This window comes from Gadus chalcogrammus, chromosome 9 (assembly GCF_026213295.1).
Source record: "Gadus chalcogrammus isolate NIFS_2021 chromosome 9, NIFS_Gcha_1.0, whole genome shotgun sequence".
NCBI classification, from domain to species: domain Eukaryota; kingdom Metazoa; phylum Chordata; class Actinopteri; order Gadiformes; family Gadidae; genus Gadus; species Gadus chalcogrammus.
In genome coordinates this window covers 2975189-2992498 of record NC_079420.1, presented here as the reverse complement: position 1 = coordinate 2992498, position 17310 = coordinate 2975189, and the positions used below count along the sequence as shown (strand labels likewise).

The 17310-nt window shown below is 44.9% G+C and overlaps 1 protein-coding gene across 1 annotated transcript in view; it reads left to right on the top strand.

The window, feature by feature from the left end:
- nup160 (nucleoporin 160) overlaps positions 1-14892 on the top strand; it is a 16458-nt gene extending 1566 nt beyond the window's left edge. The window contains exons 2-28 of the mRNA XM_056598715.1: positions 18-102; positions 495-563; positions 909-992; positions 1110-1280; positions 1412-1511; positions 1789-1954; positions 2693-2826; positions 3701-3861; positions 4604-4740; positions 5211-5281; positions 5752-5914; positions 6244-6313; positions 6523-6621; positions 7396-7515; positions 8165-8260; positions 8407-8501; positions 9198-9294; positions 9722-9827; positions 9991-10151; positions 10401-10461; positions 10818-10928; positions 11478-11601; positions 12010-12111; positions 12801-12942; positions 13191-13316; positions 13857-13952; positions 14265-14892. Coding sequence (XP_056454690.1) covers positions 18-102; positions 495-563; positions 909-992; positions 1110-1280; positions 1412-1511; positions 1789-1954; positions 2693-2826; positions 3701-3861; positions 4604-4740; positions 5211-5281; positions 5752-5914; positions 6244-6313; positions 6523-6621; positions 7396-7515; positions 8165-8260; positions 8407-8501; positions 9198-9294; positions 9722-9827; positions 9991-10151; positions 10401-10461; positions 10818-10928; positions 11478-11601; positions 12010-12111; positions 12801-12942; positions 13191-13316; positions 13857-13952; positions 14265-14345 — 3028 coding nt within the window. The 3' untranslated portion in view covers positions 14346-14892. The remainder of the gene's footprint in view (positions 1-17; positions 103-494; positions 564-908; positions 993-1109; positions 1281-1411; positions 1512-1788; positions 1955-2692; positions 2827-3700; positions 3862-4603; positions 4741-5210; positions 5282-5751; positions 5915-6243; positions 6314-6522; positions 6622-7395; positions 7516-8164; positions 8261-8406; positions 8502-9197; positions 9295-9721; positions 9828-9990; positions 10152-10400; positions 10462-10817; positions 10929-11477; positions 11602-12009; positions 12112-12800; positions 12943-13190; positions 13317-13856; positions 13953-14264) is intronic.
- Positions 14893-17310: the final 2418 nt, after the last annotated feature.

Below are 17310 nucleotides of genomic sequence, written 5' to 3'. Positions count from 1 at the left end.
TGCTTCCATCTTGCCAGTAACACAGCGGGCCAGTGGAACAAGGTCTTTGTCCAGCCCCCCCCAGAGGAAGAAGTCCAGATCGGCGCCGACCAGGACCCCCGGGTAAGACGGCGGTGACTGGTACAGCAGTGGTCCCTCCCCACTCCCCACCAAGCTTAGCATTTACGATGATTGCATAAAATAACTTCTAGACGACAAGAACACTAAACAATATGTCAGGCGGATGATGTCGGACAGACAAATGTAACACAGGACATTTCTTGGGTGCCCCGATGTTAAGGTTTTGAGTTATAATGCGTCTATTTGATATTAGGTAAAATGACTGCTATATAAATAAGTAAAACTTACAATAAAGTTAACCAAAAAAAATTCATTCATGCATAATTTTGTTGGGGAGCACTTTTATTTTGTTTTAATGCTTGATTCCAGTTCATATAGTCTAAAAATATTTTTTTTTTAGATTTCCCAGACTTATGTATTTTATTTTTCCACAGGAGACCTACCTGGATGTCCTCTTCTCTCCTCTACGCTTCACAGCCTCAGCCATAACCAAAGCTCTGCAGGTGAGCTTCATCTGTTGGCCTGGTTCTACCAGTATCCCGTTGGGTCTTAAGACAGACCTGTCTTTTGTCATAAGAGGTTGATTCGAAGCCAGTCCTTGACGGATATAACCTTTCCCTATTCACACTTGCATCATGTCACCAACGGAGCAAGCTAATGAATACATCCTTTCCTAATCCAGTCTGCGGAACAGCGAGGGAGCACGTCTCGTGTCTATTCCTGATAAAATCCAACAGTGCACACTTACATCCATGTTTTGTTGCGTTTATATCATCGATTTCTGCGTAAACTGCCCAGAACGCTCTCTCTACTGCTCTTGATTCAGGCTATATGTGTGTGTGTCTCAGATCTACAGGAGAGGATCAGAGAGGAGCGTGGACCTCTCCTGGGAAGCACTGAAGAGGGAGGTCACGCTGGCAGTGGAGAATGAGGTAACTTTAGTGCACAACTCTTGTACCTGTCACATATAAATCGATCAACTAGGAAAAAGCAGAAGGTATGAAAACCGCAGCTCACACCCCCCCCCCCCCCCCTTCCCCCCCTCCCAGCTTCAGAGCAGCGTGACCGAGTTTGAGTTCTGCCAGGAGGAGTACCGACAGCTGCAGGTGGAGTTCTGGTCCAAGTTTTACGCCTGCTGCCTCCAGTACCAGGAGGCCCTGGCCCTACCCCTGGGCCTCACGGTCAGCCCTCACACCTCCATGGTCTGCCTGCTGAAGAAGGTACACCCACCCGCTCACTCACTCACTCACTCACTCACTCACTCACTCACTCACGATGACTTAATGTTTCGAACGCGGGTTGCGTAGGCGGTACAATTTTGGTGTGACAGTGCCGCTGACTTGCGTTGCAGGGTTTCGTGTCCTACCTTCTGCCCTGTTTTGCCGTGGATCACCTCTACCTGAGCTGTGACGAGTACGTGTTCTCGGAAGAGGAGACGGCCATAACGGACGGTAACCATGTTTGTAGTCATACTTTTGTTGTTGGAATAAGTCCCGTGAGTCTGAATCATGATGAATGAGTAAGTTAGTATTTAATTGTCTCTCTCACGAGAGGAATTTGGTTAGGGCACACAGAGAGCATCGGCGACACATGCACAAAGATTTAACATAGACATGCATAAAACGCATGGCATCTCACACAGACGCACGCACGCACGCACGCACGCACGCAGTTGAATGAAGTGTTGTATGCCTTTTAATGCGTATGTGGTGCTGGCTCCCCGCCCAGATCCAGAGGTGGGGCGGGACGTGCTCCAGCTGGTCCAATGTCTGCGCCTGGTGAGCGACTCTGTGTCGGGCGACATGGCGTACGAGATGGAGAAGGCTCTGGATCAACTGCAGTCACCAGAGCGGGCGGCGGAGCTCGTCCTGGAGAACATGCTGGCCAACGACAGGTCAGTACACTGACGTCATCACGATCTATAAGAACATGCCGGCCAATCACTGGTCAGTACACTGACGTCATCATGATCTATAAGAACATGCCGGACAATCACTGGTCAGTACACTGACGTCATCATGATCTATAAGAACATGTCGGACAATCACAGGTCAGTACACTGACGTCATCACGATCTATATTAAGAACATGCCGGCCAATGACAGGTCAGTACACTGACGTCATCATGATCTATAAGAACATGTCGGCCAATCACTGGTCAGGACACTGACATCCAGATGATTTGTAAGAGCAGGCCGGCCAATGAGAGGTCCGTGCGTAGTGACTCATCCTCTAACAGTTTGCGGTGGTTCTTGGACGTTGACTGTGAAAAGATGTTTCAAGAAGTCATGTTTTAATGAGATCTCGATGGAGAACCCAACCCCACTCTGGTTGTCGCACAATTTGGTTAGCATTAGGTGATAAGCGTCTCTAGATTAAACCTAATGCTATTGCATGCATAACTGCATGCATAACTTCTTGTTGGCTGCTATGATTACCTGGACAACTTGTTGACGTGACATGCCTGTCCTCAGCTTATTGCGATTCAACTTAAAATGCGTTTACACTGACTGCCTCTGCGTGAAAAACAACAAACAAATCCTGAAAGCATTTCTGTGCAAGCACGTTCAGGCGCTTCGGTTCTTCATTGTAAAGCTAACGATGTGTTCTGTGTTGACCCTCGTCCCCGCAGCGACAACGTCATCGAGGACATCCAGGACAAGCTCCAGGACGTCAGAAACCCCGTGGCGGCCATGATGGTCCTCCTCCGAGAGATGGACCTGGAGTCGGACGCAGAGCTCGGGACAGAGGCGACCCTGGCACCAGGTAGGAGCACAGGGGCGGTCGCCACTGGGGACACTGGGAACCTTGTCTCTGTCTCGCCCTGCGCATGCGGCTCCACAGTGACGAGCAGGGAGGGTTCTCTGGGTTTCCCCCGGGAAATGTCTTGGTCAAGGTGGTCCAGGAGCCAATCGTCGTGCCAAGAACCTTTACGGCACGACTATTGTTGTGAACAATTACCAATGCATTATTTATCTTTTATTTTTTCGTACCTGATGGTAGTACGTTTTCTTTCCCCTACGAGAGTTTTTTACTTTGTTAAAACATACTATTTTAAAGAATATTAAAAAACACAAAAAATTATATATATATATTTCTTTTCAAAACATTGGTAGTCAAGGCCGGGCCCTACTGTTGTTAAGGCGGCCTTAACAACAGGCCTTAACCATACAGTGCTGGGGGAAACACTGGTACTGGTTCCCCCGCTTCTAATGCTAAAAATTGCATAAACTATTGACACGTCCTTCGTCCTCTCCAAACACAACACCTAGCCTGTTATACCTTCATATACCGCAATACATTTTTGGCTCCATTTTGTGGAACACTTCTCTGCATTTTACCGTTGTATAGAGCTGCTTTTGTATAAAGATCGTTGCAACCTTAAGAGTTTGGTATATTATCGTTACCTGAATCAAATGGCACAGCGTGTAGTACCAAAGTGTGTAGAAAGGAATCGTACACTTGCTTGCTCTAGTTTATAACTGGGACATTATCAACATGAAGATAATTTGGTATGCAAAAATGGTAACCAAATAATATGCAAAAAAGAAAATGATTTGAATGCATTCGAGTCCTACGTTTCCTGCTCTACAAAAGAAACCTATGCTGTGCCGTCTGAGGGCTGTGAATGTGTGTCCAGGCCAGAGTCTCCCGGTGCGCCTGGGCCTGTCCCAGCTGTACAGCGGCAGCGTGGCCGTCATGGTGGCGTGCCAGGCCGTGTGTCAGATGGCCATGACCAGGGCTCTGTTCTGCAGAGACCTGCTCATCCTGCAGAAGCTCTACCTGCGCCTGGGCGACAACGTGAGCTCTACATGCATGCGGTCATGGGAACTAACCAACATTGAAATATATATATATACACACACATGCACACACTGACTGACGCGTTGTAACTGATTACCTCACTGAGTTAAAGGTAGGCAGAGTAATGTGAAGTTTACAAATAATGTAATGTATGAATAGAAAAACCTATGATGGTTAACTTGGTTATTTGAATGAGGCATGCCCTTCATTTTTACATAAATAATGAGGAATTATTTGATGTATTTATTAGGGATGCACCGAATATTCGGCCACCGAAAATGGCCCAAAACATAATGTTCGGTTTCGGCCGAAGGAGTAAAAAGGCAGAAAATAATACACTGAACATTTTTTATTTAAAAAAATAATAATAATCATTCACTTAAATGTACATTGTTCTTAAATTCTTGATATAAGGTCTGCTGGAATGTTAGAAAACGTTCAGTATTAAATTAATATTTTGTATCTAATTTGTAATTGATTTTTTTTTTTTATATTAAAGCAAGCAAAAGTTTATAAAGGACATTTAATTGTTTTTATGCAATGGTGAAAAATTAAAGCAAAATGAATGAAAAACTGCAAAAGCCACATTCGGGTTTCGGTTTCGGCCAAGAATTTTCATTTCGGTGCATCCCTATTATTTATTTTAATATATATTCATTCATTCATTCAGTATTGGTCAAGATTCAGGCGGTTAATGTTGAACACCCCTGATATATATTTTCCTTTGTGTGTGTCCCAGGTGTTCCTGAGGGGCGGGTCTCAGTTACTCCAGCTGCAGCAGGACCTGATCCCCCGCAGCTCCCACCTGCTGTCCTCCTACCACCTGCTCAAGCACACCAGCCAGAGCCTGGCCTCCTCCGTCCCCCTGGACATCATGTAGGACCCGCACCCAGCCCCGCCCACACGTGCACAGACGTCCACGCCCGTCCTCGATCGAGACGCCTACACCGGGGCCTCCACACGGTTCAGCGTGATTTGAGTCCTGAAATGTTCCCCCACACAATGCAGCAACGTTGCTAACTAACTGGCTGCGATTCATTCGTCTGGTACACTCTATGAGGAAAGGTGTCTTGAAGCCAATAAGAACACTTAAAAGGACATGCCTATAAGCCCTGGCTTGATCACTGCCAACCAAATATTTATGAATAATTTTCATAAATTTCATTTACACAAAATTCGTCCCCGTTGTGTACAGTTGAATCTGCTCTATTTTCACTAATCGGTTGGTCAGAATGAAAAGCTGCATGCATTCTTCACTGGATCTCAAGATCCAGTTTTGACACGCTCAATATCGGTTGCAGTGGTGTGGATGTGTGACCTTTGCCCTTCTGTGTCCTTCCTGCCAGCGACGCAAACCTGCAGCATCTCTCTGTTCTGGAACTGTCCGACACCCCCACTCTGAGCAGCAACAGATCAGGTCAGTGAACATTGTTTCTCGAAAGTCCTGTGTTTTCCTAGCCTGGCTATTGCCAGACCAAGCTCAGTCGTAGATTGCACGTTGGTCTGGGGAAGCGGCTGTCATTCTCTCCAGCACAAGAGGCGTGATCAAAGGGCCTAGTTCAACTGACTGTACGCAATTGGCTGCTTGCCGTCGCTTCCCTGTCGTCATCGTGTTAAAGCAGCCAATATCGCGCCGGGGGGGGAAAAGCCAGCTTGGTGATTGGCTCCCGGAAAAAGCGTATCGGAAGCAGAAAGAAATGTATTTCTCTGCTCCAGACCCTTCTGCAGGGCGAACTCAAATCGCCGGCAGAACGGGCGAGGGGGTACCCGGTACCCAGTCTCCAGTCTTAATTTTTTCCACTTTGTGTTGAATGTTATTTTTTTCCCTCTGTATAAAAACAACCCCTCTCTTCGGCTTCCCTCCGCCGTCTCTCCCCCTCCGTGCAGTGATGAGTCCCCAGACGGTGGTGGGGCTCTTCTACCAGACGGTGGCCAGGAAGACCATCATCTCCCAGATCTACGGCCAGCAACAGAGCGCCGCCCCCAGCCCTGCCTTGCTTCACTGGCCCCATATGGTCTCCAACGTGGTCCACTTGCTGGCCCAGCTCCTGTATCCTTCATTTACAGTCACCAGGCTGCCAGCGCAGCACCTGATTGTGTTATTGGACAGGTTGCAGGGTTTACCATACATTCTAGGCTACGCATAAACTCTCTGCTATTTTGTCCTTTTCCTCTATGCTGGAGGGATTGAATTGGGTTGCTGTTGTAATCCAGTCCATGTATTTATTAATTAAGGCTGTCCACTAGCATTCTCCATAATATACCCATCGCCCCCAAAACATTAAAATTTCATGCACAGTATTTCTCTTTGCTTTAAGCCCTGCAATTGGGACACACATGTAATTGATTGATGGTTAATCCTTAACAAGAATCTCCCAGTTGGCCCAGTAACCCTAGCTTCCTGTTCCCAGAATGTCTGATGGCTAACTGCCAGTATACCCAGCTACAGGTGGGTCTTACTCACTCTACACCCGATACATGCATCCTATTATATTAACTAACTTACCCTTCAACAAGGGTATTGACAAGAAATGGCTTTTAGCAGTTTTAATCATTTTTAATTAAATATTTATTATAAATCCATTATTTGCATAGTGGCTCTTAAAGTGTACATGCTTGGTCTTTTAACTCCTGCGTCTCCGGTGTTTCCTCCGTCAGGAGTACGTGAGGTTGATTGGACCATGGTGCCAGACGAATGTGGGTTCCTGTCGCTTCATGCTGGGACAGTGTTACCTGGCCAATGGAGAGGGGCAGAAGGTTGGCAAACACGACCGCAACAACCACCCACACACCAATAGGATAGCTGCCCATTTCGGCTGTGTTGAAAAAGGTGTCGACACTGTAAATAATAATAGTTATTAGTGGTGGGCTGTTATCTGCATTAACAGCTGCGTTAATGCGAGACTTATAGACTTTAACCTTACATTATTATGGATTATTACACGGCTCTTCTCAATGCTGTAGACTGCTCCATTCAATTGCATGGGCCTTCCCAACGTTCAGCTGTCAATTGTTTTTGTTTATGCTCCGTTCACTTGCATGGGCACTTCACAACTTCCGGCGGTGAATTATATTTGATAATTCACCGTTGCCAAATATAGTTGACCGCTGTCAAGGTAAAATAAAGGATTTTTTGCCGTTTGCCATTTTAATCTAGATTAATTCCAAAATTAATCTAGATTAAAAATAATAATCTATGCCCACCACTAATAGTAATACATTCAAAATAATGATTCAATAATAATAATGCATTCAACTTTTAACTTTTTAAATAGTAAAATTCGCTTAGCAGATTGAACACGGCATAGAATCGCTTAATAATAGCCGTATATAAGTAAAAAGAGTTAAAAATAGGTTGCACCTTTGGCTCCCACTCTTAGATGTTAATAAACCCCCTTTTTATTTTTGCTTTTAACCTGTAGCCCGTTGCTATCTATCTTTGGATGAAAAGGGCACTATAAATTAAATGTATTATTATTATTATTAAAAAGCTGAATTAGATGACTCAGTTTGTTGCCGGTCCATCCTCAGGCTCTCGCGTGCTTCCAAGAGGCGGCCAGTGAGGTGGAGAAGGAGGAGTTCCTGGTGCGACTGACGGGCACCGACGAGGAAGAGGCCGCCACCAGCCCCAGACTACAGTACTACAACAAGGTAGGGCTGCTCCATTAGGGAAGTAATCATAAGCACCACTATTTTGGTCCATATTGAAATCACGATTGTTCAAACAATTATCATTGAGTTTGAAAGCATAGTGTATTTATTCAGCATGTCTCTACCAAGAAACCCTTTGTAACGGAGAACTTTGAAATTTCGCAAAATTGTGAAATAGAAAATGTTCAAAACTAAAAAAAAATAGAGATATGTATCCAACTGTTTTGCACTTTCTATGAAACCTTAAATGAAAAAAAAAAATGTTTCAACTCGATTATATTCGTTTTGTGATCGTTTGAAGCTTAAATCGAAATTGCGATCCTCGTCCCCCGTCACTCAGTATCAGATTCATCAGGGCCTTTGGAACTATGTGGGCCTGCTCCTGTTACGACTTGAACGAGATGTGGCCGCATGATTGGATTTGAAATTGAGTCACTGTTTACATACAGTCACAGGTCACAGATACACTTGGTCTAGGCCGCTGGCTGAGCCCATGAGCTCGATATGAAAATGATTCATCGTGATTGTGTCAGATATGTTACCAATCATATTTCTGTATTCACAACACTTTGATCTGTTCACAATGACATGTGTAAAAGAGGCCCTGGGGATACACTTTACCGTTTCTCTCTTTGTTTTCTTCGGTCAGGTACTTCGGTTGTTGGAGGATGTTGGCCTTCCAGAGCTAGTCATCCACATGGCCACCCTGGCCATAACGGAGGCTGGCACTGACGTCAGGAGTGAGGTAGGCATTTGGGTGCATTTCATTCCACTTTCAGTCCTCTACTTGAGCTCCAGGTTTTCATGTTTCCTTTTTGTGTTTAATAAGGAAGTGGCAGTCATCCTCTTCATTGTTGTTGTGACTGATGTTATTCCCCTGGTGGCCAGCAGGCGGCACTGCGGACACGCATCTTCAAACACCACCTGGATCTGAGCCACAACAGCCAGGCCTACGAAGCGCTCACACAGAACCCTGACTCCAGCAGGTAAAACGCACTCTCACACAGGAGTGTGTGTGTGTGTTAGGGCTGGGCTAAACGATTATTTTTTAAACGATTAATCTAGCGATTATTTTTTCGATGCATTGATTAATCTAACAATTCATTTTTTCAGTCCGATTCGATTTCGATTCGATTATCTCCCCATAAATTGACTAATAGCAATTAATACATGTTGATTTACATATCTGAATGAAAAAAACATGAATTCCTTAACATTGCAATACATGTTTATTGCCTTTTAAATTCCAAAATAAAAGTGCAAAGTAATGCATTCTTGGGATTCTACGGTGCTCGGTCATCTGCAGCTGCTCCCGGGTGGCTCCTCTTCAGGTGCTGGTGCATTGCCCGTGGTGCTAGAATGGAAAGCCATCTCCATTTTGCAAAGACGGCGTATCACGGAATAGTTTCCTTTTACATTAAAGAATTCCCATTCTTTAGAGGAACGAGTGCGTGGCGCCTTGCACTCATGAAAGTCTGAGGAGCCACTCGCGATGCTACTACTACGCCATCTTTGTTTTGGGTTTTTTCGAATCGACGCTCATTTTTCGAGTCAACGTCATTTATGCGTTGACGTCATCGATTACGTCGACGCATTGTCCCAGCCTTAGTGTGTGTGTGTGTGTGTGTGTGTGTGTGTGTGTGCGTACTAAGCGGTCCTCTGTTGTGGTTGTGTCCCTTCAGGAGGCTGGACTGTCTCCGTCAGCTGGTGGTGGTTCTCTGTGAGCGTTCCCAGCTCCAGGACCTGGTCCAGTTCTCCTACGTCGGCCTGCATGATGAAGTGAGTCCAGAACGCCGCTACCATGTCCTGATGTTCTATTCCTCATAGTGACCGACCGATACATCGGCCCGCCGATATTTGCGTTTTCTACGTCTATCGGCATCCCGACGAATTTTATCAATTTTTTATCTTTTTTCTGGGCATGACTTACAGACAGTTAAATTAAATTTCCTTTTTTAAATTGAGACTTGTAACTTTTGCTATCATCATTGTGTAATTTTTAAGATGTAAATTGAGGGAGCAAAAGCAGTGTCAGCTACAAATATCGGCTCAAGAAAATCAGTATCGGCGCAACGGTCATCGGCTAAGGCTGATGAAAAGAAATCGGTATCGGCCCTCTAAAAAGATCCATACGGGTCGATCCCTAGTTGCTCACAGTACCACCGAGTGGTGTATCATACCGTGACCTGTGGGACCTGTTCCCCAGGTGGTGAGCATCATCGAGTCTCGGGCGCGGGCCGTGGACCTCCTGGCCCACAACTACTACGAGCTGCTGTACGCCTTCCACATCCACCGTCACAACTACCGGAAAGGTACTCCCCCCCCCCCCCCCGTCTCAGTCCGCCAGCCTCCGCTCACGGAGTCTGGGTCAACGCCGGGGTCCTACATGATGTCCAGGGGGACAAATCCCTACCCCGTTTTACTCAGTACATACTAATCATGGTGTGTGTGTGTGTGTGTGTGTGTGTGTCTCAGCGGGGACGGTGATGTTCGAGTACGGCATGCGCCTGGGTCGGGAGGTGCGCACCCAGCGGGGGCTGCAGAAGCAGGTCAACTGCTACCTGGCCGCCCTCAACTGCCTGCGCCTCATCAGGCCCAAGTACGCCTGGATCGTCCAGCCCAGCGGCGCGGCAGAGGTAGGGCAATCTCCCAATATCAATGTCTCACAACGCTAATAAAGTCTTATCTTGTTTATTTTTGGAGTGTTCACGTGTGGTATATACTAAAACAATTATTCACCACAGGCTCCCTGAATGGTGGGGAGTAGCCTGGCTTAGCATGGCTTCTTCACTTCGCTGTTTGGCGAAGGATTGTTAAACATACAGGTGTGTAGATGAGCCGTGTCTGTGTGTTTAGTAAGCGGCGCTCTGTCTTTGCTCCCGCAGTGCGAGCGGCCCGGAGCTTCCCCCAAGAGGACGTACGACGGCGAGTTTGCCGCGGAGCCAGGTTAGTCGACGTCTTCCCCACTCAGCTGCTAGACGTGGTGTTTTGAAGCGCGTCTCTCTGCCTCTTGAAGCCCGTGACGGTTTCCTCTCCTTGGCTGGCAGGGCGATGGGAGGGTGGCCGACCGTATAGGGGTTACGTTATGCCACATGTTTCAGAGTGGTCCTCTCCGTGCTTATCTTTGCCGTAGTCCATCCATTGATGACTTTCCTCTTCTAATCCCGGAAAAACGACTTTCAGCAGCACTTGAGGATGGAATCTGTATAAGAAGTAGGCCTGTAGGGGTTCTCCATGTGAGAAGGGTTACGATGGAATGGGACGTTGTTCTCTGACTGGATCACCCCCCCCCCCCCCCCCAGTGAAGCGACAGGTGGACATCCTGGAGTTGAAGGACCTGGAGAAGGAGTACAACCTGGCCCGCAGCCGACTCACACTGGCAAAGCACCACCCGACGTCCGCCGGCATCGCAGGTACCGTGTGTGTGTGTGTGTGTGTGGTGTGTGGTGGTGTGTGTGTGGTGTTGTGTGTTGTGGTGTTTGTGTGTGTTGGTGTGTGTGTGTGTGTGTGTGTGTGTGTGTGTGTGTGTGTGTGTGTGTGTGTGTGTGTGTGTGTGTGGATTAAGGCCTAGATCCAGGCCTTCCAGTTGAGCTGGGCGATGAATACGGTTTTAATCGTAATTCCAATTTATGGTCTAGGATGATTGTTTAAAAATATTTTTATTTTTTTGTTGAAAGAAAATAAGTTAAATATCATCATTGCAGCATGCGCTGAAAAAAGAGTGTACAGTTTGGTGGCTTTTGTTGTTTTTGCTTTTGTTGTTCATTGTTATTCTTCAAAAAAAAAAATATATATTTGTCGAATAGAAAAATAATCGATTTTAAAATCGATAATCGGTTTTGGTTAGAAAAAAATCTTGAGATTTTATTTTTAGGCAGAATTGGCCAGCCCTCCTTCCAGTTGAAATGTGGTTAACCTGGCTCGTGACGCACGGGTTAACGTGTGTCTCTTGTCTGGTGTAGGAAGCGCGTCTGCAGGGGAGATGGTGGCTCTGCTGGTCCAAGCAGGCCTGTTTGACTCCGCCCTGTCGCTCTGCCAGACCTTCAAGCTCTCCCTCACACCCATCTTTGAGGGCTTGGCCTTCAAGTAAGCTTCTCCTACCTCTGTGATGCTTGTACTCTGTACTGTACTCACCGTTATAATGGCGAACGCTGACCTCCTATACTTCTGAAATGTGGCCACCCTGTCTATCTTCAACTTTCTTACTTGGGGGGATGTTCAAGTTTTTCCTTGCCTGTGTGAAGTTGTCAACTTGACTCACTGTGATGAAGCCCGTAGAGACCGTTACTGGGATGAAAAAGCTACACAAATGTACTGGAAATTCTTGGGAGAGCTGGACTGGTTTGCTGGACTGCGTGTGGAACCACACGTTGACGTCAGGGGCAGTTTGTCTGGCTGTAATTGGTGGTTTTGGCTCATTAGGCCTCCCAGCATCGGTCCAGAAAGGTCCACCGTCAGGCCGTTAACGGGCGGTTTTTGTTTGTTTTTGTCCAGATGCATCAAGCTGCAGTACGGTGGTGAGGACAGCCAGAACGAAGCCTGGGGCTGGCTGGCGGCCAACCAGCTCTCGACCATCATCAACACCAAGGAATCCAGGTTGGCATGCTCCTCTCTTCAGCCAACCCACGCTGACTCACTGTGGGTCGGCTCAAACTCACTGGCACCGATTACCAGTACTCTCCTCAAACACAAAATTGCGAGGAGATAATTGTTTTTTTCTTTGCCGACATCGCTCAGTGTTTTTACCCAAGTAAAGTCGGAAAGTTTGGTTTCTATATACCATGTGGAGAATTACTTTGCTACCGAGCAGCAGTACATGATAGGGCTTTGACTTTTGCCCAAAAATCATATTCAAAGTTTGTTTGTTTATTAATATTAATATTCGAATATATTCGAATATTTATCAATAATATTTTGACCATTAAATGCTTTCAGTAAGACCTGGATTGGGCTTCGCAAGGTTTGTTTAACGGTGTTGCTATGGTTACCGGTCTTGCGTGTTCCAACGGTTTATTAGGTTTCTAATAAATCGCTGTCTAATCAATACTTCATTCACTGCCTCTTCCGTGGTCGTTACAATATTATGAATAGACTGCGTCGGGTTCTCCGACGTCCCTCCCTCTTGGCCTGCCCATAACAGGTTCGAATATTAAGGACTGCCTAATATTCGTTCGAATTTTGATTTATTTTCTGATATTCGAATTATATCCGAATAACGAAGTTCGGAGTCAAAGCCCTCGTGCATGACGCCTGCCGGGGTTGACCGCGTTCCCTCTGGTCCGCAGCGCCACAGACGAGGCCTGGCGGCTCCTGGCGTCCTACCTGGAGAGGCACGCCTCCCCCAGCGCCCAGCACCACCGCGACGTCATCAACAAGCTGCTGGTCCACGGCCTGCCTCTGCCTGATTGGCTGATCAACGCTTACAAGGTAAAGAAAAACAAATCGAGCGAGCTTGTTTCATTCCAAGTCCGTGTTTAATGTTAACTTATAGTGTAAATGTATTAAATCAGTGCCTGTAACTATAGGCGCAGATGCATGTTTATAGATGCATGTTTATTATCTACCCTCAACTGAGGTTGTTTTTTATGTGGGCATGACGGTGGGCAGAAGCAATGTACTTTCGATTGTTCTGGATGCAGTGACTTTGACTTTGACTGTCCGTATCGTTTTCCCAGGGAGTGGACGCAGCCTCTTTGCTCCGACTGTACCTGAGGTACGACCTGCTGGCGGAGGCGGCGGAGCTGGTGCTGGAGTACGTGGACGCTCTCCTCGGGAAAGGTCACCAGTACTTTGGCATCGAGGTAATCCACCAGGACTGTTAGGCGAGATGCTTTTACAGATCACTGCCTCCAGCTGGTTTCCAGATGGTTTGAAAAAACAAACATGAAGTGAAATAAGGTGAAAAGCTCGCTGATTAGAGCCCTCATTTCCTGCCATCAAATTTAATCTGAGACCCTACAGATTAACACCTCCCCTAACTGAGCCCATACAGATTAGCACCTCCCCTAACTGAGCCCCTACAGATTAGCACCTCCCCTAACTGAGCCCATACAGATTAGAGGGTCCCCTAACTGAGCCCATACAGATTAGTGCGTCCCCTAACTGAGCTCATACAGATTAGTGCGTCCCCTAATGAGGGATCATTGCAACCCTAACCCTACCCCTGTTCATTTACCTCCATACCCTATAAATGAGCCCCAGGCATAACTAGGGCCCTCATATTTAAGCGGCATCCTAATTTATTCTGCAGAATAGCTCGGAGCATAACTAGGTGTTCCTGAGGGCTTTGCTTTTAATGTATCTTAAGAAGCATTTAGATGTTTTATTTCTCTTCCGTTCAGATGCCTCTATCAGCCACGGCTCCGTTGGTGTGGCTGCCTTACACGGCGATCGACCAGCTCCTGCAGGCTCTCGGGGAGAGCCAGATCAACGCCAGCGTAAGTTTATTCAAACCCTTTGCTCTTTGCACTTTACCGACCACAACATGTTGCCGTTTCGGCGAAACCCCTCAATATCTGTAATGTCTGCAACATTACAGTGTACACCATGTTGGCTGAAATCACTGCACCGAAAGCAATATATTGTTCTTTCTTTTTGACAAATGTAAAGGTACTTCTCTGTAGGTCGCTTTAGATAAAGGCGTCTGCTCAACGACCTGAATGTCACAACAAATACAAACATATAACAAATCCTCTGTCAGATCCAGCTTCACCGTACCACTCTAATGATTCCTTCTCGTCTGTTTTTAGATGTGCAACAAACTGCAGGAGAAGCTGGATCACTATCACAAAGTACTGGACCAAAGCACGAGAAGAAGGATAGCCCAGTAGTGTCTCTGGAGTCTCCCTGTGGAGCTTCCCCTCGTGTTGACCACGCTAGTACGGTGCTCAAGACATCCTCGGCACCAAAACAAAATGGACACATGTTTTCCCTGCTCAAAAAAAAAAGACTGTATGGATTTCATAACTTGTGGTTAAAAACTGAATGAGCTCAGGTGTTGTATCAACAGAGGAGCCGGAGACATCCCAGTGTCTAGGTCTTATTGTAAATACTGTCTGATGCACCTCGAAGGTTGCCTTTATGTTGTATGATTGCTTAGGTTTTTTATATATACATATAAAGAAGTTTGTTGTTATAATTGTTTTTGTAAGCTGCCTTGATCTTTTTCTATCAGGGTTATAAATTGTCAAAAAATGCGAATAAAGTGTGCTTGAAAGTCTTGTTAGAACAACCCCTTCATATTCTTGCAACGCTTAGAATAACTTTTGGTGATATTTATTTAGTTGACGTCTTCTTGTCACAAGGTTATGGAAATAAGGCCTTGGCTGAGCTGAGAGGGTAATACAATAAACACACAAGTGAGACAACCCATAATAATACATTGAGGTTTATGTCACTCTCCCGTCTTCACTCCCTGACCAACCTAGCTGAGAGATTTGAGACAGCCAGTCTGAGGGGGAAACTATTCAAATATTATGTAATAAGTAAATCATTGAACATTCAAGTGCTCCAACTGAATCATCCTGTTAAAATGAACAATTGTGAACTTTAGCAGCTTAAAAAGCTCCCCTCCCACTCACCACAATGGTTGACAACTTCTACAAATATTTAAATCCAGTTGTAAACATAAACAAGTCGGAACTGCAAATTCTATTCTGTATACAACCAGCTGGCTGGTACATAAGCATAAATCTAATGAAGTAGTCCAGTGGTGGCTGGCGATCAAACATGTTGGTGGGGCAAAGTAATAGACGGGGGGTCTGAGGTGTCCCCCCCCAATAATCTTTTTTGAATTTAATAGATTTGATTTCCTGTATTCTGGTGCATTTTGGGGATGGCCACTACCTATTTACCTACTTTTCATTCAGATTCATAGCCTACATCCTGACTTGCAGGGCCTGGACAAGCTTACACTGCATATACAGACCTACTTCATGGCCATTCCACTAGCCATTGCTATTTAACCCATTGTTATTCTGATATTGAGACAAATCATGATCACTGTCCTATAGCGTCCATTTTTTTTGAGTCTCAATGTCTACTTCAAATGCAGTTAGAAATATGGGACAGTTGCTTCATTTTGTTTATATGCTACAGGCCGAAAGACTAAATTAATATGTAATTGACTTGCTCCTTTTAAGTATAACATTGCTTGGGGAGTCCAATTCCTCCACTGAAAAGGGTGGAAAAGTGCTTACAACTCTCTGCTAGTTAGCGATCTATCTCCCCTCTACATGTAGTTGTGGTGCACGAATGCTGCTGAGGGAGGTAGCCTATTTGATCGATTCGCTGAATTGTCCAGTCATATGGTGATAACAAAAAAGAAAAGCGATACCATTGGCCTGGGGCGCAGACTGGTGCGACTCGAGGGCGAACACTGGTGCGCCAATGAAAAGCTGTCTCTGCTTGATAGACAGCAAAAAGTTAGTGAGCTTACATTGACTTCAACGTGGCCGGCGCTCCTGACTTGGAGGAGGGCTTTATTTCTAATAATAATAATACATTTAATTTAGAGGCGCCTTTCAAGACACCCAAGGTCACCTTACAGAGCATTTAGTCCTCATAAATCGTTTAAAAAACAAGAAATTGTGGAAAATAAATAAATAAACATAATAAATGAAAAATAAATAAAACAAAAACAAGACAAAACAATCAAACAATCAAAACAGTGATCAGTTAGACGTTGTGTGTCTAAATGACCAATAACTAGCCTAGCCCAAATCATTGACGTTCAGACGCATATAAATGTTTGCTGGCAGTGCCAAGCGTGTCACACAATGAATCGGTTGTCATGAAAAAAAACATAAGGGGTAACACTGTTGTTTTTTATTGGTCGTCATGAAAAAAAACATAAGGCGTAACAACATTGTCGTTTTTATCAAATGAAACATGAGGGGTGACACTGTCGTTTTTCCCCTTATGTTTTTTTCATGACGACCAATAAAAACGACAGTGTTACCCCTTATGTTTTTTTTCATGACGACCAATAAAAAACGACAGTGTTACCCCCTTATGTTTTTTTTCATGACGACAAAAAAAAACGACAGTGTTACCCCCTATGTTTTTTTTCATGACGACCAATAAAAAATAACAGTGTTACCCCTTATGTTTTTTTTCATGACGACCAATAAAAACAACAGTGTTACCCCCTTATGTTTTTTTCATGACGACCAATAAAAAAACAACAGTGTTACCCCTTATGTTTTTTTTCATGACGACCAATAAAAAACGACAGTGTACCCCTTATGTTTTTTTTCATGACGACCAATAAAAATAACAGTGTTACCCCTTATGTTTTTTTTCATGACGACCAATAAAAAACGACAGTGTTACCCCTTATGTTTTTTTTATGACGACCAATAAAAAAACAACAGTGTTACCTCTTATGTTTTTTTTCATGACGACCAATAAAAACGACAGTGTTACCCCTTATGTTTTTTTTCATGACGACCAATGAAAAATAACAGTGTTACCCCTTATGTTTTTTTCATGACGACCAATAAAAAACGACAGTGTTACCCCTTATGTTTTTTTTCATGACGACCAATAAAAAATAACAGTGTTACCCCTTATGTTTTTTCATGACGACCAATAAAAAACGACAGTGTTACCCCTTATGTTTTTTTTCATGACGACCAATAAAAAACGACAGTGTTACCCCTTATGTTTTTTTTCATGACGACCAATAAAAAATAACAGTGTTACCCCTTATGTTTTTTTCATGACGACCAATAAAAACGACAGTGTTACCCCTTATGTTTTTTTTCATGACGACCAATAAAAAACAACAGTGTT